Source organism: Suricata suricatta, chromosome 7 (genome assembly GCF_006229205.1).
Source record: "Suricata suricatta isolate VVHF042 chromosome 7, meerkat_22Aug2017_6uvM2_HiC, whole genome shotgun sequence".
NCBI lineage: Eukaryota > Metazoa > Chordata > Mammalia > Carnivora > Herpestidae > Suricata > Suricata suricatta.
The window spans coordinates 135,577,076-135,604,856 of NC_043706.1; the positions used below are offsets into that span (position 1 = coordinate 135,577,076).

The 27,781-nt window shown below is 48.3% G+C and overlaps 1 protein-coding gene and 1 long non-coding RNA gene across 9 annotated transcripts in view; one reads left to right on the top strand and one right to left on the bottom strand.

The window, feature by feature from the left end:
- Positions 1–24,633, top strand: part of ARID1B (AT-rich interaction domain 1B) — a 385,639-nt gene extending 361,006 nt beyond the window's left edge. For all 7 annotated transcript variants that reach the window (XM_029944117.1, XM_029944118.1, XM_029944119.1 and 4 more), the window contains 8 exons: positions 25–229; positions 5,760–5,898; positions 6,129–6,301; positions 12,071–12,218; positions 14,616–14,712; positions 16,118–16,901; positions 19,355–19,485; positions 21,604–24,633. In XM_029944117.1, the coding sequence (XP_029799977.1) occupies positions 25–229; positions 5,760–5,898; positions 6,129–6,301; positions 12,071–12,218; positions 14,616–14,712; positions 16,118–16,901; positions 19,355–19,485; positions 21,604–23,337 (3,411 nt within the window). In that variant the 3' untranslated portion in view covers positions 23,338–24,633. The remainder of the gene's footprint in view (positions 1–24; positions 230–5,759; positions 5,899–6,128; positions 6,302–12,070; positions 12,219–14,615; positions 14,713–16,117; positions 16,902–19,354; positions 19,486–21,603) is intronic.
- LOC115295831 overlaps positions 11,418–27,781 on the bottom strand; it is a 24,328-nt gene continuing 7,964 nt past the window's right edge. The window contains exons 4-8 of one of the 2 annotated variants that reach the window (XR_003910588.1): positions 26,826–27,075; positions 20,314–20,386; positions 20,008–20,150; positions 16,074–17,305; positions 11,418–15,945 (exon numbers count right to left, since the gene is read on the bottom strand). This is a non-coding gene — a long non-coding RNA (uncharacterized LOC115295831). Of the gene's footprint in view, positions 17,306–20,007; positions 20,151–20,313; positions 20,387–26,825; positions 27,076–27,781 lie in introns of both variants that reach the window. The other variant, XR_003910589.1, reaches the window with a different exon arrangement.

Consider the following 27,781-nt stretch of genomic DNA (forward strand, 5'->3'; position numbering starts at 1 on the left):
TTCTTTTTTTTTTTTTGCTGCTAGGTTAATAAAAACAAGAAGTGGCGTGAGCTGGCAACCAACCTAAATGTCGGCACTTCAAGCAGTGCCGCGAGCTCCCTGAAAAAGCAGTATATCCAGTACCTGTTTGCCTTTGAGTGCAAGATCGAGCGCGGGGAGGAGCCCCCGCCGGAAGTCTTCAGCACCGCGGACACCAAGAAGCAGCCGAAGCTCCAGCCGCCCTCTCCTGGTAAGCGGCGGAACTACACTTGTCGCCGGGCACCGGCGGGGCCCCGCCCCCCGGGGGCGCTGGAGGCCGCTTCGTGGTGGTGAAGCGAGTCGAGCAGGTCCTTGAGGACGAGGGGCGTTTTGTTTTGTTCTGTTGCACTGAAGCCCCACAGGCGGAGCGTAAGGGAGGAGAGCGCCCCATTTGGGATGCTGCCCTGTGGGGCCAGTATGTCAAAGGCGCCCTTCTTCTGCATTACGTCACTTAGTGGAAGAGGGACTCTGGAATTCTGAGCCGAACACCTTTATTCCTTATACGGGTATTTACAAACGTTCCGTCTACCTCTGAGAAACTAAGTATCCCCGGTAACCTTTTATTCCTTATACAAGTATTTTTAAATATTCCATTTAACTCCGTCAAAATAAGTGTCCCCATAACCTGTGCTCATTCATACTTTAATGCTACCAGAAAATGCCACCCTGTAGGTTTGGCCGGCTCCTACCAGCTGTGCTGTGTCAGGGACACTCAGGCCTGTATGTTAGCAAAATGAAATTTGGACTTAGTTTTTAAACACTTTGTTTATTTTTTTTAATGTTTTATTTATTTTTGAGACAGAGAGAGAGCATGAGAGGGGAACGGGCAGAGAGAGGGGGAGACACAGAATCTGAAGCAGGCTCCAGGCTCTGAGCTGTCAGCACAGAGCCCTACGCAGGGCTTGAACCCATGAACGTGAGCTCATGACCTGAACCGAAGTCGGAGACTTAACTGACTGAGCCCCCCAGGCGCCCCCAGGACTTAGTTTTCAATGTCCCCTGCCCCAACATGTTCTCACTTGTAGGGAATCCAGCGACCCGTCACGGTAAAGGTCCACGCAGCCCCATTTCTGAGACCAAATAGCCCGTTAGCTCTGACCTGGAGGCCAGGAGTCTTAGGAATACTGCCTAGGAATAATGCGATTCACCTAAATCCTCATAAGCAAAACCAAACTAATGCCTTCTCTCCCGTCTCTCCACGGAACTGTTCGAGACCCTGCCATTGGCTCGGCTCTCCTGCTAGCCTTCGTTCCACCTGTTAGGGTGTCAAATTACCGAGCATTACATTGTAATTAATACAGTATTCAAGACGGGAAAGAATTTGCATCCTCAGTTCCAAGAGGTGACCTCACTCAAGTCCGATCAGCCGTGTTCTTGTCTTTCTGGCCACATCCAAACCCTGTGATGGGGTCGGCACTTAGCCCTACTGCTCTCTGTGCAAGGTGAGGCTGACCATCCCCCAGGATTGTTCTGGGATCAAATGCCAGTGTTTCTGGGGCACGTAGAGTGTGCCGGGCACCTTTCTAAGTGCTTTTCCATTGAATCACATCACCCCACGATTTGCAGATACTGTCCCAAAGTCCACGAGGAAACGAAAGTCCATAAAGTCTTGTGGAACTGGCCCAACATCTCTTGCAAGTGAGTGGTATCCAACTCTAGCATTATGCCTGGACCTACTGTATTCCTTTCCCTTTACTTGAACTAGCATTGTAACAGGGATACCTTTTACACATAGAAGAGGTGTCTGCAAACCAAAGAAACGAATTGTTTTCTTTCTCGTTAATTCCCTCTAGCTGCTTTCTGGACGGCAGTGCTGGTACCTCAGGTCACTAAGCAAGGGATCGCACGAAGACACTTGTATGGGCCAAGGCGTGCTTGCAGGGAACACACCTAGATATATATTTAGATCCGACAGTTCCAAACACAACTAGAAATCCTCTCCGGCCCCGCCCTTAAGGATTTGAAGCCTTTGCAGTTACGGTGTACCTTAAAAACTGTGAAATCTAATTTTAAAAGTCTCACAACATTACATTCAGCTCACAGAGTAAAACAAGCCGCCTGTGAACCGCTCTGAAACGATTTTTCCAAAATAAAAACTCAGTGGGGTGTAGGGACCAAAGTGGCGATGTCTGCAAAGATGTAAAGGTATATTTTATTTGCCGGGGAAAAACTCGTGTCACTGAATGGGCCGCACTTCGGAGCGGAGAATGGCTCGCGCAGCGTGCCCCGGCTCCAGTACGAGAGACCCCGCTGGGCGCAGACCCTTCACAGAGCGTAGGGCCTCTTCTCTCAACAGTCAGCTCTTTCCTTTTTCCTTTTTTTTTTTAAACTACCGTTTTTATGGCAACATTATCGTTTTAACTGCACAAAGACCTCAGATTGCAGATGCACTTCTGATAGAACATTCTTCTCAGTGGTCCATACAGTCCAAAGGCTTGTGAAACAGGAAGCAGGGGAAGGAGGGCGTCCTGGGCTGAGCCTCCCGGGCGGCCCCGCACGGAGTCCATGGACTGGCCCGCCTCCTTACGTGTTCTGTGCTCGGTTCCAGACACACCGCTCGTCCAGACAGAAGGACACACACGCCGGTCAGTGTGGTCCTGAGTACCATCAGCCCCGTAACCAAAAAGCCACGCTTCTGCCTGGCATCCATTAAGGAGAAGGACTCTGAGCCATTTTTATTGTCGAAGAAGGAGAAAATAATCATAATTGTCTGACACCATTTGCCACATTAGGGTTTCATATACCACAAAATGTTTTAAAAACTAATCTTCAGCCAAAATGTGTGTTCTTAGAAGTCAGTCTTCCCCATCAGAAGGTAGTTGTAGTTTATTCCTTACCAGCATGTCCAGGCAAACTAGACTCAAAGGATTCCCGAGAAACACGCCCGATTGCTTTTCACGGGGCCGCTCGGAAGCGACCCCAGGCCCCAGTCGTTTGGCCCTTTAGCATCGTGAGTCATCCACGCGGCCCCCGTTTGGAGTCGACGTGGCTGGTGTGGGCTGAAACTCGTTTCTGCCAGCCCCTGGGAGGTGTAACCCTGAGCCGTCGGGGGCGCCGTGGCCTCGCTGTCGAGTGGCCGCGTCTTCCAGTGACCAGAGCAAGCCCATGAGAGAAAGCTCCCGAACGAAAGCCAGGCAAGGGCTGGGGTAGGGCCACACCTCGGAGGGGCCAGCGGGGCCCTTGTGAGAAGCCTGTAAACATTTGTGGGCTTCCGACGAACAGCCGTAGGAATCACCTCCCCGCGTGGACCCGGCGGCCCGCAGGCTGGGGGCCCTGGGTGGGGGGAATGAGGAAGCCCCACATTCAATTAGTAAGCCTGTAACCGAAAACCCATCCATCTTTGCTGGCAGGTGGCTGACTGCGTTTCTATTATTAGCTGACAGGTGATGTCACAGAACCTGTCATGGATCCAGCTCGGGAATCCTCGGTGGAAGATAGATGAGAAAGGGGTTCAGGTTATAAACAGAGGTGCCCTCTGGGTGACCTCGAGTCGCTGCAGACCTGGGACCTGGCAGCTCTTCCTTCCTCTCCCCACCCTCCTTCCCGCACCCCCCGCCAGAAGTAGGGCACCAGGTTCGTGCTGTGAAAATCATCTTCCCAGTTAGGAGCCTGGCTGTACAGTCTGAAGTGTGTGAATGTACTTAACCTTCAATAACCTCTCCATTGTTTACTTTCTAGTATACAGTTGTAGCTTCTGGCAAATGTAGGGGAGATCCTAGAGTGTCCTGCCGGCCTCCTCTGGTAATGGAGCTTCAAGAGGTTGTGTTCATTTTTTTTTTCCTGAAAGGAACAGAAAAAACGCTAGCAAGAAGGAAGAATTTTTCCTTCTTTTTTTTTTATTAGCTGTAAATGGGAATACTTGCAAATAAGGGTCACTCTGAAATCACAGCCATGATAGGCTCCTGTGGAGTCTGCTCCGTGATTTAAGAAGCACGTTATTTTGGGGCGCCTGGGGGGCTCAGTCAGTGGAGCGTCCAACCTGGGCTCAGGTCATCATCTCGCAGTTCATGGGTTCCGGCCCCTCCTCGGGTTCTGTGCTGACAGCTTGGAGCCTGGAGCCTGCTTCAGATTCTGTGTCTCCCTCTCTCTCTGCCCTCCCCTACTCAGACTTGTTCTCTCTCTCACTCTTCTCTAAAAAACAAACAAACATTTAAAAAAAAAAGATTAAAAAAAACAGAAGCACGTAGTTTCTCCTGCCAGCTCTGTGGGGCAGTCACATCAGTAGGATTATCCTTACATAATAATAGAAGACTCCACTTTTTTCTTTCATTACTATCTACCTTTTTAATATGTACTTCCAGGGTTTCGCCAGAATCTGGTTTATAAGCATGCATTCGTAAGCTTCTCTTTTGAGATATTGACACGTAAGAGATTATCTACTTTTAAAGTTAGTCCTCCCGGCATCTCTGAGAACTTCCCAGAGTCCCTCTGGTCCCGGGCACCCCCAGGACACCTCAGACAGCAGGCAGGGCCCTGGTGGCCCGTGCTCAGGATTCATACCCCAGTGGGCCTGGCCCGGGCCCGACCCGAGCTGGAGACGACTGTTCAGCCGAGGTTTTCTGAGTCGAAGCACTAGACTCATTTCCATCTCTGACTCCTTCCCAGCGCATTCTCTTCTCTCCAGTGCTTTGCTGAACCCCGTTTACTCCACAGTCAAATGTGGCTGGTGGTGATTGTAGTGAGTCTTGGACTCATAGGAAAGGGACTGGAGCTAATAACTTGCGGGCATCAGGCGTCATCACGTGCAGACTGCGCGGGTTCTGCCGTGTGTAACGGCTCCCAAAGCATTTACTTGAAAGTGCACGAAGGCAGGAATGTGTGTCTTTGTTGCTTTGTTGTCAGTTTGGACACTGCCCCCGTGCCAAGCGTAGAAACCAAGCTTGCAATATAGTAAGCATGTTATTTATTCAGCAAGTATTTGATTAATTAATAAATGAAGCCAGTGTTTGTTGAGTACCTCACCTGCAGAGGTCGATGATAAAGCAAGAACCCTTAAAATACCAGGTTTTCGAACACGATGAATTGAGATTTTGAAATGATCTGCTGAATTTTGAGTTCTGTTACTGGAACGTAATTACACTTAAAGCCAAATCTTGGGACTCTGATAATGACATTAAAGAACTCCAAAGAGCATGACTTCAGTTTTTGTGATAACAAATCTGATTCCAGAGCTCTAAAAGTGACTGTTAATGACAGAGCGTGACATACCCAGACATGGAGGAGGCACTGGAGTGTCACGAGGCTCATTACTAACTTGTGTCATTGCGTTTCAGTGTAAACATTTCTCATCGCCTAAGACCTGCTACTAATTTTTCTAATTTTTCTCCCCTAAAATAGCACAATAGTCCATCAAACCAGTGGACCAAATGTTTCATCCCGTTTTCTTCCTTCCTGTCAGACACTTAGATAATCTCCATTATAAACAACACTGAAATAAACATTTTTCTGCCCAAAGCCTTCTTTTCTATTAGATTATTTTCTTTGAGATAAATACCCAAGAAAGCAATTATCCAGTCAAGAGGTATAAATATGTTTTATGGCTCACAAATGAAGTATGTTGCCAAACAGATTACTGAAAAAAAACAAAAACAAAAAAAACCTTTTACTAACGATAACGGATACGGTTACCATTTCTAATAAGATAGTGTCTTGTGTTCTTTCCTTTTGTTTTTTTTAAACAAGTCGGCAGGATGGGCTTAGTCTAACCTCTGGTGTCTCCCTCGTCTTCTCACGCCTCGCAGCGAACTCGGGATCCCTGCAGGGTCCACAGACGCCCCAGTCAACCGGCAGCAATTCGATGGCAGAGCTCCCAGGCGACCTGAAGCCGCCCACCCCCGCGCCCACCCCTCACGGACAGATGACCCCCATGCAAGGCGGAAGGTCCGTGCGCAGATCTGTGCGAGCCCCCGGCCTGGCGGTGTGCGGGAGAGACTGGGGGGGGGCATCATCGTCTCCCGGGTCTCCAGATGGTGACCAGAACTAGTGTTATGCATGTAATCGTTCACGTGGTGTTCGCGTTACCAAGTTTCAAGTTAGGCTTGTTTTCCGAAAGGGCAGCCGGCGGCGACTCCGGCTGTCCCCTTACGCGTCCCTCTTGCTCGTCCCGTCAGAGGCAGCACCGTCAGCGTGCACGACCCCTTCTCAGACGCCAGTGACGCCTCGTTCCCGAAACGGAACTCCATGCCCCCGAGCGCCCCATACCAGCCGAGCATGAGCGTGCCTGACGTGATGGGAAGGATGCCCTACGAGCCCAACAAGGACCCCTTCGGTGGGATGAGGAAAGGTAAATGCAGAGGGACCAGCTTGGCCCAGAGGGCGTTTCCTCTCTGCCCCCGCACAGCCAACCCTCCTACCCATTCGAGACTTGTCTGGGTCGCAGGTCCCCAAGCGGCTAGAGTTCTGGCCTTGGGAAAACGACTCAGTAGCTCTGTGCCTCAGTTTCCTCATCTAGGAATTGGGGTAATAACAGGACCTGCCTACAGGGTATGATGAGGATGGAGTTCACGTACAAAGTGGCCACTGAAGAATGACTCGCTCTCTCGCGCAGTGGGCGTTGTGTATCCGTGGGCTGGGCAGGGCCTAGGTGCTAGGCTAGGTAGTGTGATAAGTCAGACGTAGTTCCTCCTGGAGTTGACAGTGTCTTAGGGGAACAAACAAAAAGTAAGTGAAACCACAAAGCATATGGTGGTTGATGGGAGGAAGGACACCAAGTACAGTGACCTGGGGTGGGGGCCGTGGAAGGGAAGGACGTCTGAGAAAGGGTGCTCGGGAGGGGGGGCTTTGAGGGGACGTCGGTTACCTGCCGAGACGTGAGGAATGAGGAGTAGAGAAGAGCAGGGCAGCGGGGAGGCCAGAGGCCGGAGCAGGCTTGGCATGTTTGAGGAGGTCAGAGGTGTCTGGGGATAATGGGCAGGGGGCAGGCTGAGGGTACCGAAGCCATCAGGGCCACTGGGCCAGAACTTTCAGCCTCCCTGGGCTTGGGGATGAGTCTGGATTTGCACCTTCGTCACAAGATGTTCTGCAGGAAGCGACATGATTAGGTCTTTTTTATATATATATATGTTTATTTATTTTTGAGAGAGAGAGACAGAATATGAGCAGGGGAGGGGCGAAGAGAGAGGGAGACACAGAATCTGAAGCAGGCTCCAGGTTCCGAGCTGTCAGCACAGAGCCCGTTGTAGGGCTCGAACCTACAAACCATGAGATCATGACCGGAGCCAAAGTCCGACACTTAACTGCCTGAGCCACGCAAGCACCCTTAGGTCTTTTGTTAGAAAACAGATCCTGGGCACCTATGGAGAGTGTGTTGGAGGGACCGCTGTGATGGTCCAGGGGAGAGATGACAGGGTGGAGTCAGATTTCAGCAGCGGAGAGAGAGAACCAGAAACACCCGTCACTTTCTGGACTTAGAAAGAACAGGCCGCGTGCTTGCTGGATTGATCATGGGCAGTTAAGGGGGGCCAACCAAGTGAGCAGAACTGAGATGGGGAGGACCTTACTACCTTGGAGATGCCTGCCTGGGAAGGGACCCACCGTTAGGACCCACTGTTAGGGCCTGCACTGTGGGCGGCACGAGACAGGGAAATGCCACGTTGACTTTGGGATGCGTTTACGTGGCAGAATGTGACCTGTCTGGAGCTGGGCAGAGCGTTGGAACTAGGAAGCATTTCGGGGAACTCGGCAGAGGACGGGATCGAGCACTGTGGGAGGGATGGGATCGCCAAGAATCGGGAGAGTTCTGGCAGACGTTAGCGAACACCCAGCGTGGGTGTTCCCAGCCCTCACTTGGCTCTGAGAACGTAGCATCGAAGCCTCCGAGCACCTCGCCAGGCCCAGGCGCTCACGGGTGCTCTTCCAGATGCCGTCAGGCTGTGAGATTGAGGCAGGATGTGAATATCATTGAAAGAAATACAGAAAAAGAGCAAATACCGTTTCCACGGAAGTACTTCTTCTCAGATCCCTTAAACAGTAGTACCTCCGTTTTGATGTTCAGGGTATATGAATTTCTTGATATGTTGCCTTAAATCGAGAGAAACGTAAAGCGCAAAGCCTTGGTTTTCACAACTGTGATGGACCAGGGAAAAGCAAAAATGATTCATTTCAAAATTTTAAGTATTAGGCATGTATTATTTAACTACCAAATGAGATTATGTTTCACATCTATTTCTTAATGTAACATCTCAGGTATGTTCCACAGAGCAAGAAAATCTATAATTTTTCATTTCAAAAAGTTTCAGAGCTGTTCCAAGTGAATAGTCTATAGAACATGTAATAAATCCGTAAGCCGAGAAACTCAAAAGCCTTGTAAACGTTGGAGGTAGTTATTTTTCTTAGCAGTATGAGATATTGGAAAGAGCATTTTGTTCTTGCTGATGGGGGTTGTATCATATTTTTAGACTCAGAGTATGACAGTAACATGGGGAAAATAATTAGTAGCATTTGGAATCGGGCTTCAAAAGCTGGGTGAACGTTCCGGTAGCCTGCCTGTATGCTGTGTTAGACACCGAGCACTGTGTTGCTGTTTCTGTGTGCCTACGGTTTTTCTTATGGTGAAAGTAAACTGGGTGGAGGCGATGGCCGTGGATTACCTTGTTAGGCACTTGCGGGCTATCTACTGTGTTTTCATCAACTGAGTGAGTGAAACAGGGGCCCAGAGGGGAGTGCCTTGCGTCTCCCCGGGGTTTTTCAGCACCTGCCACCTAGCAGTGCTGGTATATTTAGCACCAGATTAAAGCAGATAAACAGAAAACCCCCAGGAGACAGATTTTTGCGTAGCCCCGTCCCTGTTACAATAAAGTTGCACATTCTTCAGTTCACATTATTGTGACAGCGAACTTGGAGGCGCTCCGACTTTTTACGTAATGACCAACATTCGGAGAAACCCCGCTCCTTGTTGCTGCCGCTGACCCGCCGTGTGGCAAGGGAGCAACGCCAGAGCCTGTCCGGCCTCAGTGGCCCTGAGCAGGCCTGGCCCCACCCGCGTGCCTTCCCACCACTTCCCTAGTCCGTTACTGATTGAGGGACTGATTGCTTGTAAGTGAACGGTAAGTGAATATTTACATGTAGTATATCTAAACAGTATATTTTGAACCCTCGTTAAAATCTTTATACCTAGTCCTTTTTCTTCCTCGTGCTCAGTCATGAATGTGCTGTTTCATCATATTTTGCTCTTCTTCAAGATGAACCCATGGTTACTGAAGTACAGCTGTTTCTTCAAACATGTAAGGGTGTATCTGTGAAATAGATTCCTGAAATAACGGAATCAAGGGATGTGAACTTTTTCTTTTAGTTGACAGAGTATCTTTTACTCCGTAACAAACTACCACAAAAAGTGGCTTTAAACAACAACCCTTGGTCACATCTCCTGGTCCTCTGGTGGGCAGGCTGGTTCCTTATTCCGCATGTTGTCAGAGGGACTGGCGGCTGCCGCTGTCACCTGGAAGCCTGATTAGGGACTCCGCTGGACCCGGGATCAGTTGAATGGCTGGTATCATCTGGAGGCCCTGGTGGGAGCTGGTCCGAAACTGTTGGCGAGGGGCCTCCCCCGTGGGCCGTCCCACAGAGCTTTGTGGGTGCCTCGTGGCATAGTGGATGGGTTATAAGGAGCACCCCAAGAGAAGGAGCCCTAATTGTAGGCACACACGACCCTCTGCACCATCACGTTAGGCAGCACCCCAGCAGCCGGTCACGTGGCCAGGCCCAGCCTCACTGGGAGAGGGGACTTCATAGGCTGTAAATACCAGGACATGTGCATCCTTGAGGGGAGGGGGCCGCCAGAATTCAGCCTGCCATAACAGGTAGTGACAAAAGTTACACCAGTTTAATGCTCTTAACAGGGCCGCGGAGCAGTGGGTGGGCCCTCACTCCTTACCAAGAATGGTCATTATCAGCCCTTTTAATAGTTGCCAGCAGATGGGGGGGGGCCTCATAGTTGTTTTAACTTGCATTTCTTCAATTACTAGTGAAGTCACACCTCTTTTCATATATTGATTGGCCACCTGTTTTTCTTTTTTCAGAATGTCCATTTATGTGTTTACCCATTATTTTTTAAATCTGATGGTCTTTTTCCCTACTGAATCTTAAAGAATTTTTTTTTGTGTATCACGAAATTTTTTGGGTATCAGAGCTATTTAACTTTAGTTATCCCCCTTAATGTTTGTCTGTCTCTGAGCTTACATTTATAAAACGGAAAGTAACATCAAAGCTTACTCTACCACACGTGGACTTGACATTGACTAAGATCACGTATAGGAAGCACACAGCATCCCGCCCGTGTTAGACTCATGAGCTGCACCTCGGTTCTAGCCTCACAAATTCCAGCAGCTCACAAAAGTTTAATCAGCCTTTGCTTCATGTCACATAAGAGTACCGTTCCTAGGATGAAAAGGTACTGGCACTGTCTATCAATTAAGATTTGTGTTAGAATGTTTAATTTGCCTACAGGCTAGTTCTTGGGCTTGACCCAATTTCCCTCAGGCTCTGAGCTGATGCTAATGTGCATATTTGACCTAATTGCCACTCTACGGCCTCATAGAAATACTTATATTTCATCCATTCTTGAGTTATTCTTAATCCCCTAGTGGTTTTCCTTATCTGATTTTAGAGTGAGTCCCCCAATAGGTGTTCATGCTAAGGTTTTTAATTTTGCCCCCATAAGGGAAGGGAGCTAACTTTACCTGTGCGGCTGATCCTGACAACATAGGTTTATACAGCAGAGTGCCACTTACACACAGATTTTTTTTCAATAAATAGATGTATAGTACTGGAAGTGTTTTTCTTTTTTTTCTTTTTTTTTTTTTTTTAGTTTAGAGAGAGAGAGAGAGAGAGAGCGCGCGCTCACGCACGCATTCATGCAAGCCAGGGAGAGGGAGAGAGAATCCCAAGCTGGCTTCCTGTTGTCAGCACGGAGCCCAACATGGGGGTCCATCTCACAAACCAAGAGATCATGACCTGAGCCAAAATCAGCAGTCAACTGCTTAACCAACCGTGCCAGCCAGGAATCCCATAAATGTATTTTCTCTTATGATTTTCTTAACATTTTCTTTTTTTTAGCTTTATTGTAAGAATATGGCATACAATACATATAACATACAAAATATGTGTTGATCGACTATGTGCATTATCAGGAAGGCTTCTGGTCAACAGTGACCTGTTAGCAGTTAATTTTAGGAGGGAGTCCAAAGTTGTACACGGATTTTCAACTTCGCAGGGGTGAGCACCTCTAACCCGTGCTAGAACGGGCAACTGTGTATGCATCTCTCACAACCACTCCATGAAGTGGAATTACCAACCTTACTTTATCAAGGAATTAAACTCTGAAGGTTTGTAACCTACCCAGGAAAGGGCCTATGTTCATGTGCTACCTGACTTCATAACAAATGACCACAAACTCCGCAGCCTAAAACAACACCAGTTTATGGTCCCAGGTCCCTGTGGGCTCTCAGCTCGGGGCCTTCCACGACACGCATCAGCATGAGTCAGGACTCATGGTCCTCCTCCGAGCTCAGTGAGGTTGTTGGCAGATTTGGTTCCTCGCAGCCGTAGGACTGGGGTCTCATTGTCTTGTTGACTGTCATCTGGGGGCCTTCCCAGTCCTAGAGGCTGCCACCCTTCTCAGCGCGTGGCCTTCCCCACTGTGTGGTAGGCGCATCCGCAAGGCCGGCCGGTGGGCATCTCTGACTTCTAGACACAGCTTGAAGGGCCTCGATCTCCCTCAGTTGACTGCCAGTCAGCTGATTCGGAACTTCAGTTACAGCTGTGAAATCCCTTTGGCCATTGAATGCAATGTAATCCTGGGAGCCCCATCCCCATGGTATTTGTGGGTTCTGCCCACACTCCGGGGGAGGGGCTCGTACATGGGGTAAGGGATGGGGATCTTGGGCTCCTTCCTGACTCCAGACCTTACCCTCAGTTTGTGTTGTTGTCAGCCATAGTAAGAACAAGACCTCTACGTCCACCATGTTGAGGATAACAGAAATGACTAGAAAGGGCTGTCTGGGCCCTTTGGCGGTCGAAATGTTTAATCTTCTATCCGTGACTTAAAATGTTGCAGTGCCTGGGAGCAATGAGCCCTTTATGACTCAAGGACAGATGCCCACGAGCAGCGTGCAGGACGTGTACAACCAGAGTCCCTCCGGAGCGCTGTCTGGTCTGGGCATGGGGCGGCAGCAGTTTCCCTACGGAGCCAGCTACGATCGAAGGTGAGTACTCGCTGAGACGACCGGAGAAGATCTTCTAGAAACTGCACTCTCCTCACTCGTGCAGTTCTGAGCCCAGGTCGCCGACGACAGCACACAGCACCTGCTTTCCTGCTGGGCCTAATAAGGACCCTGTGGGGTGGCTTCAGGCGGGGGGAGGGGGCCTCTTGAGAGCCAGGTGGTCCTCACAGCACCCGGACTCTGGGCCCCTGTCACCGCACTGAGCCCCCCGCCTCTGGCAGTCGGTGTGGCAGCCACAGGCTGTGCAGCGCCGCCGGCCCCCCGCGCTTCCCCTCAGCTTCCGGCTCGCGGACGTTCTCGGAAAAGTCTTCCAGGCCTTGTTTCCTCAGATGTTTCCATCCTTCCCTGCAAACGTGTTAAACCGAGAGAGACTACCCTGGTCCTTAAAACCATCTCTGAGGAAAGCCACGGCAGGCTTTTTTCCAGGGTGGCATCTGGGCACTGAAGCGGCACGTTGGGGTTCAGCGCTCGTCCAGGCTAGTTTTAATTAGATGGAAGGAAAGTCACTGAAGTGTCTCTGAGAGGTAACCGGAAACTGCTTCCTAGAATGGTGGCTTCCAGGAGACTTCCTTCCGTGAAGCGGCCCCGTGCCCCTAACATCAGTACTGACCATGAAAGCCCCTTCCCCAGGGTGGTACGTTCTTTCCCTCACCAACCGCAGGTGCTCAGAAACCAAGTCTTGAATGTAATATTCGCGACTTTTAAGGGAAAGGGGGGCTCACTAGAGGGCCCTGTTCCTTACTAGCCACAGGGGCACGTCTCGGGGAAGGGAGGCCGGTGTGATGTGCCCCTCACAGGCTGCCCGCCTACCGGGCCGCAGGCGGTGCTGAAGTCGTGTGAGCCTCCCCCCCATGACACAAACGGGAAGGAAGTCTGCATGTCACTGTTTTGACCAAATACTATTTCCTTCTGGCGCTTTCCGTGCACCTGTTTCTTAAGATTCCATGGCCCTCACAAGCTTAAACTGGTGTGGTACTTTCTAATAATGACATAAGAATCTAGACTTGGGATTCTCACAGTGGCCGTAAGCGTGGTGAGTGTCTCCGTGAACCAGCTACCCGTCATGCTCAGTGTGCTGGCGCAGGGTTGACGTGGACTCGTGTTTGAGGATCCAGGAGAAACTTCCCTTTTTTCTTTTTTTCCTTCCTTCCTTCCTTCCTTCCTTCCTTCCTTCCTTCCTTCCTTCCTTCCTTCCTTCCTTCCTTCCTTCCGAGGAGATTGGGAGAACAATTATCCTGGAACATATATTCTTAAAGGAACCCAGGCAAATGTGCTGTTGAGTTTCTTCTAGAATGCTTTCTAGAACTAGCTTAAGTCGTTTGGCTTGACCACAGGAGGGTTTGTTTACCTTTGTTAGATTTTCTGAAATGCATTCCTTTGTTCAGCTTAAATTTTATCTGTCAATTATATTTCTTTCCTCCTAACTGTAAGCCTCCTTCTAGCTGTGCGTACCCATAACAAGCACATCCCCTGTGTCTGTTTGACCCGTGACATTCTAAAAAGTCGTTTCTTTTCTTTCTTGTTCTCATTCGTTGACCGGTTAGGCATACATTCAGTCCAAGTATTGTCTGTCTTACAGGATTCAATCAGTGCACCAAGTAAGCCAGTTTATCTCTTTAAAGTTCAAATCTACTGCTCTTTTAAGCATGCTGTTTTTACGGTATTTATAGCTTCTCAGTGTAATAGCAGTTGAAAAATGTAGTAGTCATTCCCATTCTAAGATTTAGAAACATAAAAAAGATTTAAACGTAGGAGTACGTTCAAATCAACCCTGTCACTCTTGTAAGTCCTCTCTATTACTCTTTCCTGTGGCCTGGTAGGGTCATGGGACTTCAAAATTTTGAGTACTTCTATTTTTACAGTTATTTGCCAACTCCGTACATTTTGGATGAATTGGGAAGTATGCTTTTTAAAAGTTGACCATTCTCTATTCATGATGAGAAAATAAGTAGAGACCGTTTTTGGGGTTAGATGTCTGCGCTCTGGTACTCCCAGAAATCCTGCTCTGACTCTTACGTTGCTTTGCCACCTCCTGCTTTTATGAGCACCTCACATCACCATGTTGTGACACTCCCTGGGGCCGCGTCAGTGGGTGGGCGGGGGCTCCTCTCAAAGGCAGAGGGTGCCGGCCTGCCCGGCCGGACTCCCCACACACCTACTAACCAGGAGATGGGCAGCGTTCCCACAGTGGGTGTGCCCGCCCCTTTGGCTGAAATGACAGCGCCGTTCCTGCTCTGCCAGGCCTCTGTCGGAAGGCGTGTGCAGCGAAGGGAAGACTGAACCACCCAGGGCCGCGGAATTTCCAGAAATGAACTGTGCGTTTCTCTATTGGCGTGAGGTCCTTTGAAAACGAAGTTTTCTTTGAATGCCTCCTTCTAGGCACGAACCTTACGGGCAGCAGTACCCAGGCCAAGGCCCTCCCTCAGGACAGCCGCCGTATGGAGGACACCAGCCCGGCCTGTACCCACAGCAGCCGGTGAGTTGGCAAGCGGGCACGCACCCCTGTGCTTTCTGTCGCAAGCTCCAGGTCGCGTACTTCTGAGACGTTCTAGGAAGTAGAACAAAACGCAGCAGCATCTGTTAAACAATCAGGATGCATTTGCTTACGCCAGAAAATACCTTCAGGATTTCGGAGTCAGCAGATTTTAGAAAGCTCTCAATATATGCAATCCTGAAACAAATACAACACAGCGCAAGGAGTAGAGGACGGCCATCCTTGTAAATAACACCCGGCCCGAGCAAAGGTTTTGTGAACAGGCGTCTGGTGTGTGTTGTCGTCAGGTGCCAGCACAGAACAGAAATTTGTCAGTGTTTTAAAGAGGATGTGTTAAAAAAAAGTAAATAACTTCAAATATGACCTGCCAGTATTGAGGTTAATTGGCTTTTTAAAAACAAGGTCTTGAGGAAGGCACGTTTTGCCGACACGGGTGGGCGGAGCCTCAGTTGCATCACATCACCTTGCAGTTGTTGCTACTGATGCAGACAATTGTCCTCATGCTGTGGCCGACTTTGCTGTTTCTAAACAACTTTCCAGGTCTAAGACCTCCGGTGACAGGGAGGGGCTTTTAAACATCGAGTCGTACCGGGGCATGTGCGTACGTGACTTTTACTTTACACCAGCTGATCCTAAACGATTTCTGAGTGAGGGGAAAGAGTGCTCACAGTCCACATCTGTCCCCATCAGGAGGTTTCCACCCGATCAGGTGCTGGCACCCGGCGTGTCCCCTCCAGGGGAGCCGAAGAGCACGGGCTGCACCGGGCCTGCTGTCAGAGGCAGGGACCAGCAGGGCTCGAGGGGGAGACTGACCTGCATGGCTGGAAGGCGGGGTGGGGGCCCTAGACTGTAGGACATCCACGCAGGCCCAGTCTGAGGAGCCGGATGCCGTGTGGAGACATTTCTAATGCAAAGCGAGGCCTGAGAAATCTGTTTACCCAGGAACCTTCCAGGCTGGCTTCCAGGAGGCTCGGTCCATTCTGGTGAGAGCTCTCCTCTTCCTGCCGAGGCATTTCATGTAGCCCCCGGCCCCCGTCTGGCATTGCGGGCGCGGGGGTCTCCAAAGCCGGGTCCGCCTATACTGCAGCCCTGAGGACTCCCCACAGTGAGGAGATACCTGCCAGGAAAAGAGGGAGGAAGCTTTCTTGTCCCCACAGAAAATTCCAAGTGCACGAAAACTTTGGAAACCCTCCTGGGAGTCCGAGATGGGGTATCCTATAATCCGGAAACAGAGTGTGTACATTGTCAGTCCTCAGTGGTCACGGCAGCTTCCCATATCCATTTTGAAATGAACATTCCACCAGGTAATAACTGTTTGGCATAATTTAAGTGTGTGATTATACCTGTAAAAGCACATCAGCGTGATTTGTCTTTCTATGAATTTCAGAATTACAAACGCCATATGGACGGCATGTATGGGCCTCCAGCCAAACGCCACGAGGGAGACATGTACAACATGCAGTTCGGCAACCAGCAGCAGGAGATGTACGGCCAGTACGGGGCCTCCTACTCCGGACCGGACAGGAGGCCCGTGCAGGGGCAGTATCCGTACCCCTACAACAGAGAGAGGGTGCAGGGCCCCGGCCAGATGCAGCCGCACGGGATCCCGCCCCCCATGATGGGCGGCCCGATGCAGTCGTCCTCCAGCGAGGGGCCTCAGCAGAGCATGTGGGCGACGCGCAACGATATGCCTTACCCCTACCAGAGCCGGCAGGGCCCCGGCGGCCCGGCCCAGGCGCCTCCGTACCCAGGCCTGAACCGCACGGATGATCTGATGGTACCTGAGCAAAGGATCAATCACGAGAGCCAGTGGCCTTCTCACGTCAGCCCACGGCAGCCTTACATGTCCTCCCCCGCCTCCATGCAGCCCATCACGCGCCCACCTCAGTCGTCCTACCAGACGCCGCCGTCACTGCCAAACCACATCTCCAGAGCCCCCAGCCCCGCGTCCTTCCAGCGCTCCCTGGAGAGCCGCATGTCTCCCAGCAAGTCGCCCTTCCTGCCCTCTCTCAAGATGCAGAAGGTCCTGCCCACCGTGCCCACGGCCCAGGTCACGGGGCCGCCCCCCCAGCCGCCCCCGATCCGAAGGGAGATCACCTTCCCCCCTGGCTCAGTCGAGGCATCGCAGCCAGTCTTGAAACAAAGGCGAAAGATTACCTCAAAAGATATCGGTAAGCAGCCGGGGCTCTGTCCTGAAACGAAGCCCAGTTGTGTTCTAGCATTTTAACGTTAGCCTAGCTCTGGCTCCTGTGAATCTCAAAGGGATGCAGTCCTTAGGACGACGGGCTGTCAAGCGGTGGTTCTACGCAGGGGCAATAGTTGGAAGCTGCTAATCCGAGTTAAGAACCAGTGCCGGAGAGGAGCGTGAATTCACGCGGTGATTTTACACAGGATGTTACCTGTGCGGAGAGTAGAGCTCCACGTGAGAGACCCGGGGACCCCGGGCGACTGTGGCCTGTACTGCATTCTGAGCTTAAAGACCTGACCTTAAGCAGGCGCTCAGTCTCTGCAGTGCGAGCTTCTCAGCCGAGAGGCTACCGGAATACTGCGATGTCCTGAGAACATACGAGCCACTCTGTAATTCGGAAACAACATACAGACCATGAGCTTCCCTGGGAAAAAGTAGGAGCCTGCATATGATATGTAGATAAATACGCAGTATGTACGGGATTTGGTAGCTTTGATGTATAGAACTGATATAACCCATACTGCTCTAGTAGATATGGGCCAAGAAGCTATTTTCGTTGGGTATAAATCATGTTTGTTCATTCTGTTGGGATGTTCTGAATGCTAATTAGAGATCTAGGCATGCACACCGTTTTTCTGCATTACTTTTGAAGTACTTAATACAGCAAAGGAAATTCTAGATCTGGGTCGTACAAAAAAGTTTCTTCAGAAAATCTCAAAATCACTTGACTTGAAATGATTTACTACAAGGGCGCCTGGGTGGCTTCAGCGTCTGGCTTCAGCTCAGGTCATGATCTCATGGTTTGTGGGTTCAAGCCCCGCATCAGGCTCTGTGCTGATAGCTAGCTCAGAGCCTGGAGCCTGCTTCGGACTCTCTGTCTCCCTTTCTCTGTCTCTGTCGCTCAAAAATAAATAAATAAAACAAACATTAAAAATTTTAAAAAGAAATCATTTACTACAGGGACTAGAAAATAAAAGATATTAAAGATGTTTTCAACCATTGGAATTAAGGACCTGTACAGAGAGAGGAAGAGAAAAGTAATGAGTTTTGTAGAGGGGTGCTGGAGACAAGGAGGAGATACAGACACCGAGCACCATTTTATATATGGAAATATATATGTAAAAATATGCACGTGTCTGTGTGTTTACATTTGTGCATATTTAAATAAATGTATTTAAATTTTTATAAATGTCTTTGCCCATATTAGACAAGTGTCTGTCTTCAGCCTGGGGAAGTTTATGTTCCTTATTTAAAAAAAATTTTTTTTAATGTTTACTTTCAAGGGAGGGGAGAGGGACAGAGTGTGAGTGGGGGAGGGTCAGAGAGAGAGGGAGACACATGATCTGAAGCAGCTCCAGGCTCCGAGCTGTCAGCACAGAGCCCGTCATGGGGCCGAACCCACGAACTGCGAAATCACAGCCTGATCCGAAGTTAGATGTTTAACCGACTGAGCTACCTAACCATCCCTATGTTCCTTATTTTAAAAAGAAGTTTGCCTTTTCTATTATAAAAGTTTTGTGCACCTCGTAGAAAACATGAAATGTAGATGAGATTAAAATAAAGGTGGACACCCACGGCCCCTCCAGCGCACGGTCACTGCTGGCATCTGGCGTTGGCTGTCGCTCTGGTGAGTTCTGACTGCACAGGCCTGCTGGTACCATGTGCTTCCGCCAGTTTCCTGAGACAGAAACTTCTGACGTATCATGGGCCTCTTCTCCTAGTCCCGCCTCATGGCAAATCCTGCACACGTTTTATCTAACCCCTCTCTCTTCTTCAGTAGCGGAAGGCGGGGAGGTGGGGGAGGGGAAGAAAAGCACAGTCCTTCTGTTTCCCATCCCCTGGCTCAGACCAAGCTGTTGAAAAATCTGAACCATCAAAGTGCTAATAATTGTCAACAGCATGTTCTGAAGGCAGGAGCTCGGACAGAAGAGGACAACAAGGGAATATCAAGACTTTATATCTAAGAATGTGCTATTTGGGAATGAAATTTTGCCTGTATGTTGCATACTCACCAAGCTTCCGTGGACGCCTCCGTGAGACATTTGCGGACGGAGCAGACCAAGGAAGACAACCATTGGTTTTGGTTTGACTCCCTTATTAACACTCTGCTGCGTCATTACAGAGGCCGTTAGGGACTAAAGGAAATAAATCGGAGCTGAGAAAGGGCCCTTGCGCTTATTAACAATCCCACTTCTAGAAGCACTTTCGGCTCATGTTTAACCAGCCAAGCCAAAGGATCTAAACAAGAGTTTCTTAGGAAGCCGCCCCTCCATTTGAAATCTGGAAACGATCGCGTGTAACTGGGCCTCAGCACATTTGATTGAAATCATACTTCACTCAACACCTCACTTCTTTTTTCTTGTCCTTTTGTTAATTTCTGCGCTCTCGTGCATAGAGTTAATCCTCTGTTCATCCTGTCCTTTCCTCTGATTTTAGTTACTCCTGAGGCCTGGCGTGTGATGATGTCCCTCAAGTCCGGTCTTTTGGCTGAAAGTACGTGGGCTCTGGACACTATTAACATTCTCCTGTACGATGACAGCACTGTCGCCACCTTCAGTCTCTCCCAGGTATGCCAGCGCCCATCCAGCCAGGGCCCAGGGTAGAAAAGAAAGTTCGGGAGTGTGCCGTGCTTAAACATGTGCCCAAGGTGATGGGCACCATAGGACATGGGGCGCGGCCCTCGTGGCTGTTACAGATGTAGAGCTGTCTGATCACTTAGTCCGGGAATAATAATCCCTTTAGGCTCCGATATAATAAACACATATATACGTGTGCTTCTCATGAGAAAACCGTCCCCTCATGCGCACGTGTGTGTGTTTGTGTGTGTGTAAAAACTAACTGTAAAATTGTTGTCTAGAAGGAGTATCAGCAGGCTGTTGGGAGGTAATCCAGACACGAAGCCAGCACTGGACTCAGGGCTGTGAATGCAGGGGCTCACCCGGGGACCTACCCTACTTTCCAGGGAGACATAATCCCTTTCTTTTCATTAAAAAGAAATGTTATAGAAACTACAATAGAGCGAGAGGCAGAGAGAACAGTCTAATGAACCCCATCTACCCATCATTCGGCTGAAATAGTGGTGAACTCACGGCCAGACTTGTCCTGGTCTGCCTCCGTCCTTTCTGCCTCTATTCACCTTATTCTGGAGCAGTCGTTGAAAAGCCTACTACTTTTAATAAGCTTAAAGCTGCCCTTTGCCCAGCGCCAGGCTTGAAATGTCCAACGTTAATTGCTAGAAGAGAGATGGGGAGCAGAGGGTTAGAGAAAATGGTCCAAGTCAACTGAGCTACAGACTTTTAAAACTTTAGAAACAAAAACGAGAAAAGGCAATTCTCTTTACTGTGTATGAACAACTCTCTGCTTTGGGGGGTGGAGGGACCAAAACATTTAATTACCTTGCTTCTGTTGAAACTGGACCAGAATCTTCCACTTTGTCTTTCTTCTCACATTTCAGCCCTCATGATAGCCCTGAAAGGCAATTTTTCACTCGATGGGAAGTGTATTAATAAGGTTATAAACCTCGCTGGAAGTCTACTCTAACAAAATATTTTAAAATGTATACCGCCTCCCTTAAAGTAATTGCCTTTCATCCTTCTGTTAGGTTATCTACTACTGAGCACACTAAATTTTAGTGACCAGAATTGCTAACTTGCCCCTTCCCCTGCTCTGGGAAAAAGTTAACTTTAAGTTGGGGGGCGGGCGGCAGTAAACACTCAGACTTTCACTTGAAACATTGTGTACCTCCATCCCCTAAAAGCAAGTACTTTGTGGTTGGTCCCCGAGTTTCCCTTCTTAATAATTGTCTCAACCCCACATGCAGGAAACTGATAGCAGGATATGACAGTATGGTTGATTTCCAAAACACCTATCATTAAAGACTCCTTCCTTCCTTATTTATCATCTGTCATCCCTGGAGGCGGTGATGGGGGTGCTGGGGGCAGGGAGCTGGGCAGGTGCTAATCACGGAGCGGAGCGTGTTGATTCTCTTGATGCAGACATTTGCTTAAAGGAAACAAAACTGGTTTCTCAGAGTTGCTTTTGTCTTTCAGTGAGAGTCGTGATAACTGAAATGTAAAATTACATCTGATGAAACATTCTAATTCATTTATCAGGGACCAAATTGATTTGTTTTTAATTTTCTCTGTTTATGAGCTACTACCTTGCTGAAATTATCTTCTCCCAAAGATATATGGAGAATGTAAATTAAAATAACCTATGGCACCTGAGACAAAAATAACCATAAAACCCTAAGAATAATAACCATAAAAATCCAGGCAAGCAAGTCTCAGATAAATAGCAGAAGAGAACAGACTCATTTTGGGTGAATGAGTCTATAAACTCCACGTTCCCACTGTTGTAACATGGAGTGCGTTGTACCTAAATCAGAAGAAAAGGTAAAGAGCACAAAGCACTCTGTCACTGATACTATTAAAGGTAAGAAAATAACAGGGAAGTTTCCATACGGATAGAGTAAGAGTAAGAAGCAAGTAAAAAACATGTGGTTTAGTTAACAGTGTAAAATTCAGGAGACGGTTCCCACCGATCCGTAGTTTTTCTTGGCCCAGCCAAAAAGGAAATAAAACCTGTGAAAATAATCCTAAAAATGTATTGATAGCTATTAGGGTTGTTAACCCCACATGAGGTTATGACACTGTCCCCGTTCTTGTTCTTGTCCTCCTCTCTAGCTGTCCGGATTTCTCGAACTTTTAGTAGAGTACTTTAGAAAATGCCTAATTGACATTTTCGGAATTCTTACGGAATATGAGGTGGGAGACCCCGGCCAAAAAGCGCTTGACCACCACACAGGGCAGAGAGCTGACGGCCAGTCCTGGGCCGACGAGTCTGGGAGAGAGGAGGAGGGCGCCGAGGGTGTGGACGACGAGGAGGAAGATGAGGAGGACGAGGAGGACGAGGAGGAAGACGACGAGAAGGCAGAGACCGAGGAGAAGAGCAGCCCGACTCTGGCCTCTCCCGACGCCCCTGCAGATCCGAAGGAGAGGCCCAGGCAAGCTAGCAAGTTCGACAAGCTTCCGATAAAGATAGTCAAGAAGAACAACCTGTTCGTGGTCGACCGATCTGACAAGCTGGGTCGTGTTCAGGAGTTCAACAGCGGGCTCCTGCACTGGCAGCTTGGTGGGGGGGACACCACCGAGCACATCCAGACTCACTTTGAGAGCAAGATGGAAATTCCTCCTCGCAGGCGTCCGCTCCCGCCTCTGAGCTCCACAGGGAGGAAGAAAGAGCAGGAAGGAAAAGGCGATTCTGACGAGCAGCAAGAGAAGAGTATCATCGCCACCATCGATGATGTCCTGTCTGCTCGGCCGGGGGCGCTGCCCGAAGATGCAAACCCCGGTACCCAGGCCGAGAGCGGGAAGTTCCCCTTTGGGATACATCAAGCCAAAAGTCACCGGAACATCAAGCTGCTGGAGGACGAGCCCAGGAGCCGAGACGAGACTCCTCTCTGCACCATCGCGCACTGGCAGGACTCCCTGGCCAAGCGCTGCATCTGTGTGTCAAATATTGTCCGTAGCTTGTCTTTTGTGCCTGGCAATGACGCCGAAATGTCCAAACATCCAGGCTTGGTGCTGATCCTGGGGAAGCTGATTCTCCTTCACCACGAGCATCCAGAGAGGAAGCGAGCGCCGCAGACTTACGAGAAAGAAGAAGACGAGGACAAAGGGGTGGCCTGCAGCAAGGACGAGTGGTGGTGGGACTGCCTGGAAGTCTTAAGGGACAACACGTTGGTCACGTTGGCCAACATTTCCGGGCAGCTAGACTTGTCTGCGTACACAGAGAGCATCTGCCTGCCCATTCTGGACGGCTTGCTGCACTGGATGGTGTGCCCGTCAGCAGAGGCACAAGACCCCTTTCCAACCGTGGGACCCAACTCTGTCCTGTCGCCTCAGAGACTTGTGCTGGAGACCCTCTGCAAACTCAGTATCCAGGACAACAATGTGGACCTGATCTTGGCCACGCCTCCATTTAGTCGCCAGGAGAAATTCTATGCTACGTTAGTTAGGTACGTTGGGGATCGCAAAAACCCAGTCTGTCGAGAAATGTCCATGGCGCTCTTATCGAACCTTGCCCAAGGGGACGCACTGGCAGCAAGGGCGATAGCTGTGCAGAAAGGAAGCATCGGAAATTTGATAAGCTTCCTAGAGGACGGGGTCACCATGGCCCAGTATCAGCAGAGCCAGCATAACCTCATGCACATGCAGCCGCCGCCTCTAGAACCGCCTAGCGTGGACATGATGTGCAGGGCGGCCAAGGCTCTGCTGGCCATGGCCAGGGTGGACGAGAACCGCTCAGAATTCCTTCTGCACGAGGGTCGATTGCTGGATATCTCGATATCAGCCGTCCTGAACTCTCTGGTTGCGTCTGTCATCTGTGATGTACTGTTTCAGATTGGGCAGTTATGACATCAGTGAGAAGGCAGCATGTGTGAGTGAAGACTAGAGGCTCCCGTATAACTGGCTGTTTTCTGTTCTTGTTTATCCAGCGTAGGAAGAAGGAAAAGAAAATCTTTGCTCCTCTGCCCCATTCACTATTTACCAATTGGGAATTAAAGAAATAATTAATTCGAACAGTTATGAAATTAATATTTGCTGTCTGTGTGTATAAGTACATCCTTTTGGGGTTTTTCATTTTGTTTTTTTTTTTTAACCAAAGTTGCTGTCTAGTGCATTCAAAGGTCACTTGTTGTTTTTCACAGATTTTCTTTTTTTAATGTTCTTTTCCATGTTGTATTGCATTTTTGGGAAGCAAATTGACTTTAATGAAAAAAATTGTGGCAAAAGATGCTAAGATGGGAAAATTTCACCACACTGAGACAAAAAGGTGAAAAATGATCAACTGCCTAGGCATGTTACTCTTCAGATAATGGAAAAAAAAAAAAAACTGTATCCCATCGCCCAAAGCTCTGTGCAATAGAAACTTCTAGAGATGTAGGAATAGGGGCTCAAGGAGGTGTGTCAGTCAGTAGTCAAACTATGAAATGATACTGGTTTCTCCACAGGAAAATGGTTCCATTAGGCTAGGAGCAAAAACAATGTGTTTTGAAGTTCAGATTGAAAATACATACCTGACAACGATCAACGGAAATTGCTTCCTCACCACTACCGCCATGCCTGCCGTCTGTCGTGGGGCCTGCCACATGACAGTTCTTCACAATTCCTTTCATCGTTTTTTAAATATTTTTTTTTTACTGCCTGTGGGCTGTGATGTATATAGAAGTTGTACATTAAACATACCCTCATTTTTTTTCTTTTCTTTTTTCTTTTTTTTTTTTTTTAGTACAAAGTTTTTAGTTTCTTTTTCATGATGTGGTAACTACGAAGTGATGGTAGATTTAAATAATTTTTTATTTTTATTTTATATATTTTTTCATTAGGGCCATATCTCCAAAAAAAAGAAAAAATACAAAAAACAAAAACAAACAAAAAAAACAAAAAACAAAAAAAGAGGGTAATGTACAAGTTTCTGTATGTATAAAGTCATGCTCTATTTCGGGAGAGCAGCTGATCACAATTTGCTTCATGAATCAAGGTGTGGAAATGGTTGCATACGGATTGATTTAGAAAATGGTTACCAGGACAGACAAAAAAAAAAAAAAAACACAACTAAAAGGAAGAAACACAACTTCAAAGATTTTTCAGTGACGAGAATCCACATTTGTATTTCAAGATAATGTAGTTTAAAAAAAAAAAGAAAAAAACTTGATGTAAATTCCTCCTTTTCCTCTGGCTTAATGAATATCATTTATTCAGTATAAAATCTTTATATGTTCCACATGTTAAGAATAAATGTACATTAAATCTTGTTAAGCACTGTGATGGGTGTTCTTGAATACTGTTCTAGTTTCCTTACAGTGGTTTCCTAGTAACCAAGTTATCCACAAGAAATAGGGGAAATACAGCCGTGTACTGACCTGGTCCTCATCACGAAACCCCGAGGTCGGGAGGGACCTGTCGGGATTACCTGCTTCAGAGTGGGGAGCAACACTTTGATTTTCTCAAATTATCTAGCTAATTAGGCTTTGTTTGAAGCAATCAACTCTAAGGACGTCGAGGTCCGAGAATCTTCAGTATGTGTGGGAGGCGGCCGCTGGCCTGAAAGCTCACCGGCCTGACGAGGGAGCTCTGCCTGTCCCTAACCCCGTCTTGATTCGAATCAGAGTTCAATCTAGTCCACGTTTCTTCTGTGTGCCTCAGAGGTATTTTGCATTTAGTTTACTCCACCGTGTATAATATTTATATTGTGCAATGTTAAAAAAGAATATGTTATATTGTATGTGGTGTACATAGTGCAAAGTGATTATTTCTATTTCAGGGCATATTCATATTCTCATATTCCTTCCTACCTGGTGCACAGTAGGTTTTGAATACTAGTCACTTCTAATTTAAACGTTCTCTTCCCGGGTCCTTGACTGTTATTGTGTAACGACCGATTTCTTTGAAACTTGCTGCAGGATTCAGCTGTTAGTGGACGCCCTTCTGAGTCTACCTCTTCACCACCCTCCCAGTCACAGCACAGAAACCCCAAGTCCTTTCGCCAGACCTGTTGTCCGGGGTTGCACATGGAAGAGTTAGACAAGAGCACGCAGCCACGACCAGCGTGTAAAACGTGACTCTAGTGTCACGAGAAGCAGAGAAACAGATTTTTCTTCGAGCAGTGTCCTCCTCTGTCAGCCCCCACATTACTTAGTCACACCATCTTCGTACTTAACAATGCAGCCAAATACATGTTGAATTAAAAACCCACTTATAATTCTACTTTAAGTACATCTGCTTGCTAAGAACAGATTTTAGCGCTTTGAGCTTCAAACACCGAAGATTTGTAAGAGGGAACTCGATAGGAGCCTAACTGCTCTCTTACCGAGTCCGAATACAAGGTGTGCACAGACTCTGAAGTCATCCACCATCCCAATTCTTTTGTCAACCGAAAACGTAAAATCATTACAAAAGACTGTTGTTTTCATGGTTTGAGTTGTAATCAGTACCTAGAGTCTGACCATTGAGCAACAAGTTTTTACATACCAATATGCAACGTAACCTCTAGAATAATCCAGGAAGACGTTAGCATCCTTTCTACATTCTCACCCCAGAATCAAGACTGCAGAAGCCCATGAAGAACTTACAACCTGCCTGACATCATCCCGCCTACAAACTGAGTTATTGCTTTGTCCTAAAAATTAGTTGGTTTTTTCTATGAGGCTTTTCAGAAATTTACAGGATGCCCGTACTTTAAATGTGTACAAAAAAAAAAAAAGATAAAAATAAAGGTGCAAAGAAAGTTTAGTATTTTGGAATGGTGCTATGAAGTTGAATCTGTTGGTATTTGAGTGCATTTTTTTAATGTCATCTTAGAGATACTGGGTGCCAGGGGCTCAGAAACGACTATTCCCATGTTTGGTTTGAGGTGAAGAATGACAGAATCCATTTTTATTGGTGAATGTTGCCTATTCAGAAACTAGTTACACTGTTTTTGGAAATTTAGAATAATGATTTTTTTCGGGGTGGGGGGAGATGTGAGCAGTCAGATGATAACAGTGTCAGCTGTTAACTACCTCTTCCATGGAAGGAATATGGCCTTTGCCCTGAAACCCGTCCATTTAAAAACTGCTGAAAATATTTCATTTCCTGTCAACCCCCTGTACCAACTCCTATGATCTGTTCCCCTGCAAGGAAGCAGAGAAGGTATTCTAAATGAGCGAAAAATGACAATCCACACAACCTATTTTCTTCTTACGGGGTTCACTTCTTTGTCTGGAGCGCCAGAGGCCCACCCACCTGACGGTCCCTTCCCTCCACCCATCCGTGGCACCACAGAGAACTTCCTAGTCAGACAAGCTTTCAAAAATGCCAAGAAATCTTTTTGGCAATAGTTATAACTTACTAAGATGTCTCACCATGCATTTAGTCAGCAGAGAGGCGTTGAGCACACACTGTGTGCCCAGCTCCATCCTCGGCTCTAAGGCGTCACCCCCGAACCAAGACCCTGCTTCCGTTACATTATCGTCCAGTGGGTCAGACAGGTTCCTGAGACGGTCTTCCAAATACAGTGTTTACTCACTGACAGCACTTCACACATCTTCGTTGACTACAACATAAAGTAAGGCTCTAACTGTAGCACATCAGGGTACAGAGAAGAGTTCCACACTGAAAATCAAGGGGACCGAGTCAAGGCTCAGCAATAGCCTGACCTGCAGGTGCTAGGAAACTATGGTCTCTGAGACAGCTTCCAGCTCTAGAAGGTGACTCCAGAGCCTCTGGTTCCTTTCCTGCTCACGCTTCCATGAGGGCCCGTGCGCCTTCTGAAGAGGAGGGGACCGCACGACAGCAGCCTGGGACCCAGTGATGCCAGGCTGCTTGATGGGCCTTTGGAAATTTAGGAATTGACTGAGGAATGACAAGACCTTATTCGGGGCCTTTATTTTAATGTTTTGTTTTTGAAAGAGACAGTGTGAGCAGGAAAGGGGGAGACACACAATCCGAAGCAGGCTCCTGGCTCTGAGCTATCAGCACAGAGCCCTCGGAGCCCAATGAAGGGCCCATGAGACATGAGATCATGACTTGAGCCAAAGTTGGACACTTAACTGACTGAGCCACCCAGGTGCCCCTCAGGGCCTTTTTCTTTCTTATGTGTATTTGTTTTGAGAGAGAGAGAACATGATGGAGGGAAGGGCAGAGGAAAGGAGAGAGAGAGAGAGAACATGATGGAGGGAGGGGCAGAGGAAAGGAGAGAGAGAGAGAGAACATGAGGGAAGGGCAGAGGAAAGGAGAGAGAGAGAGAGAACATGATGGAGGGAAGGGCAGAGGAAAGGAGAGAGAGAGAGAGAACATGATGGAGGGAAGGGCAGAGGAA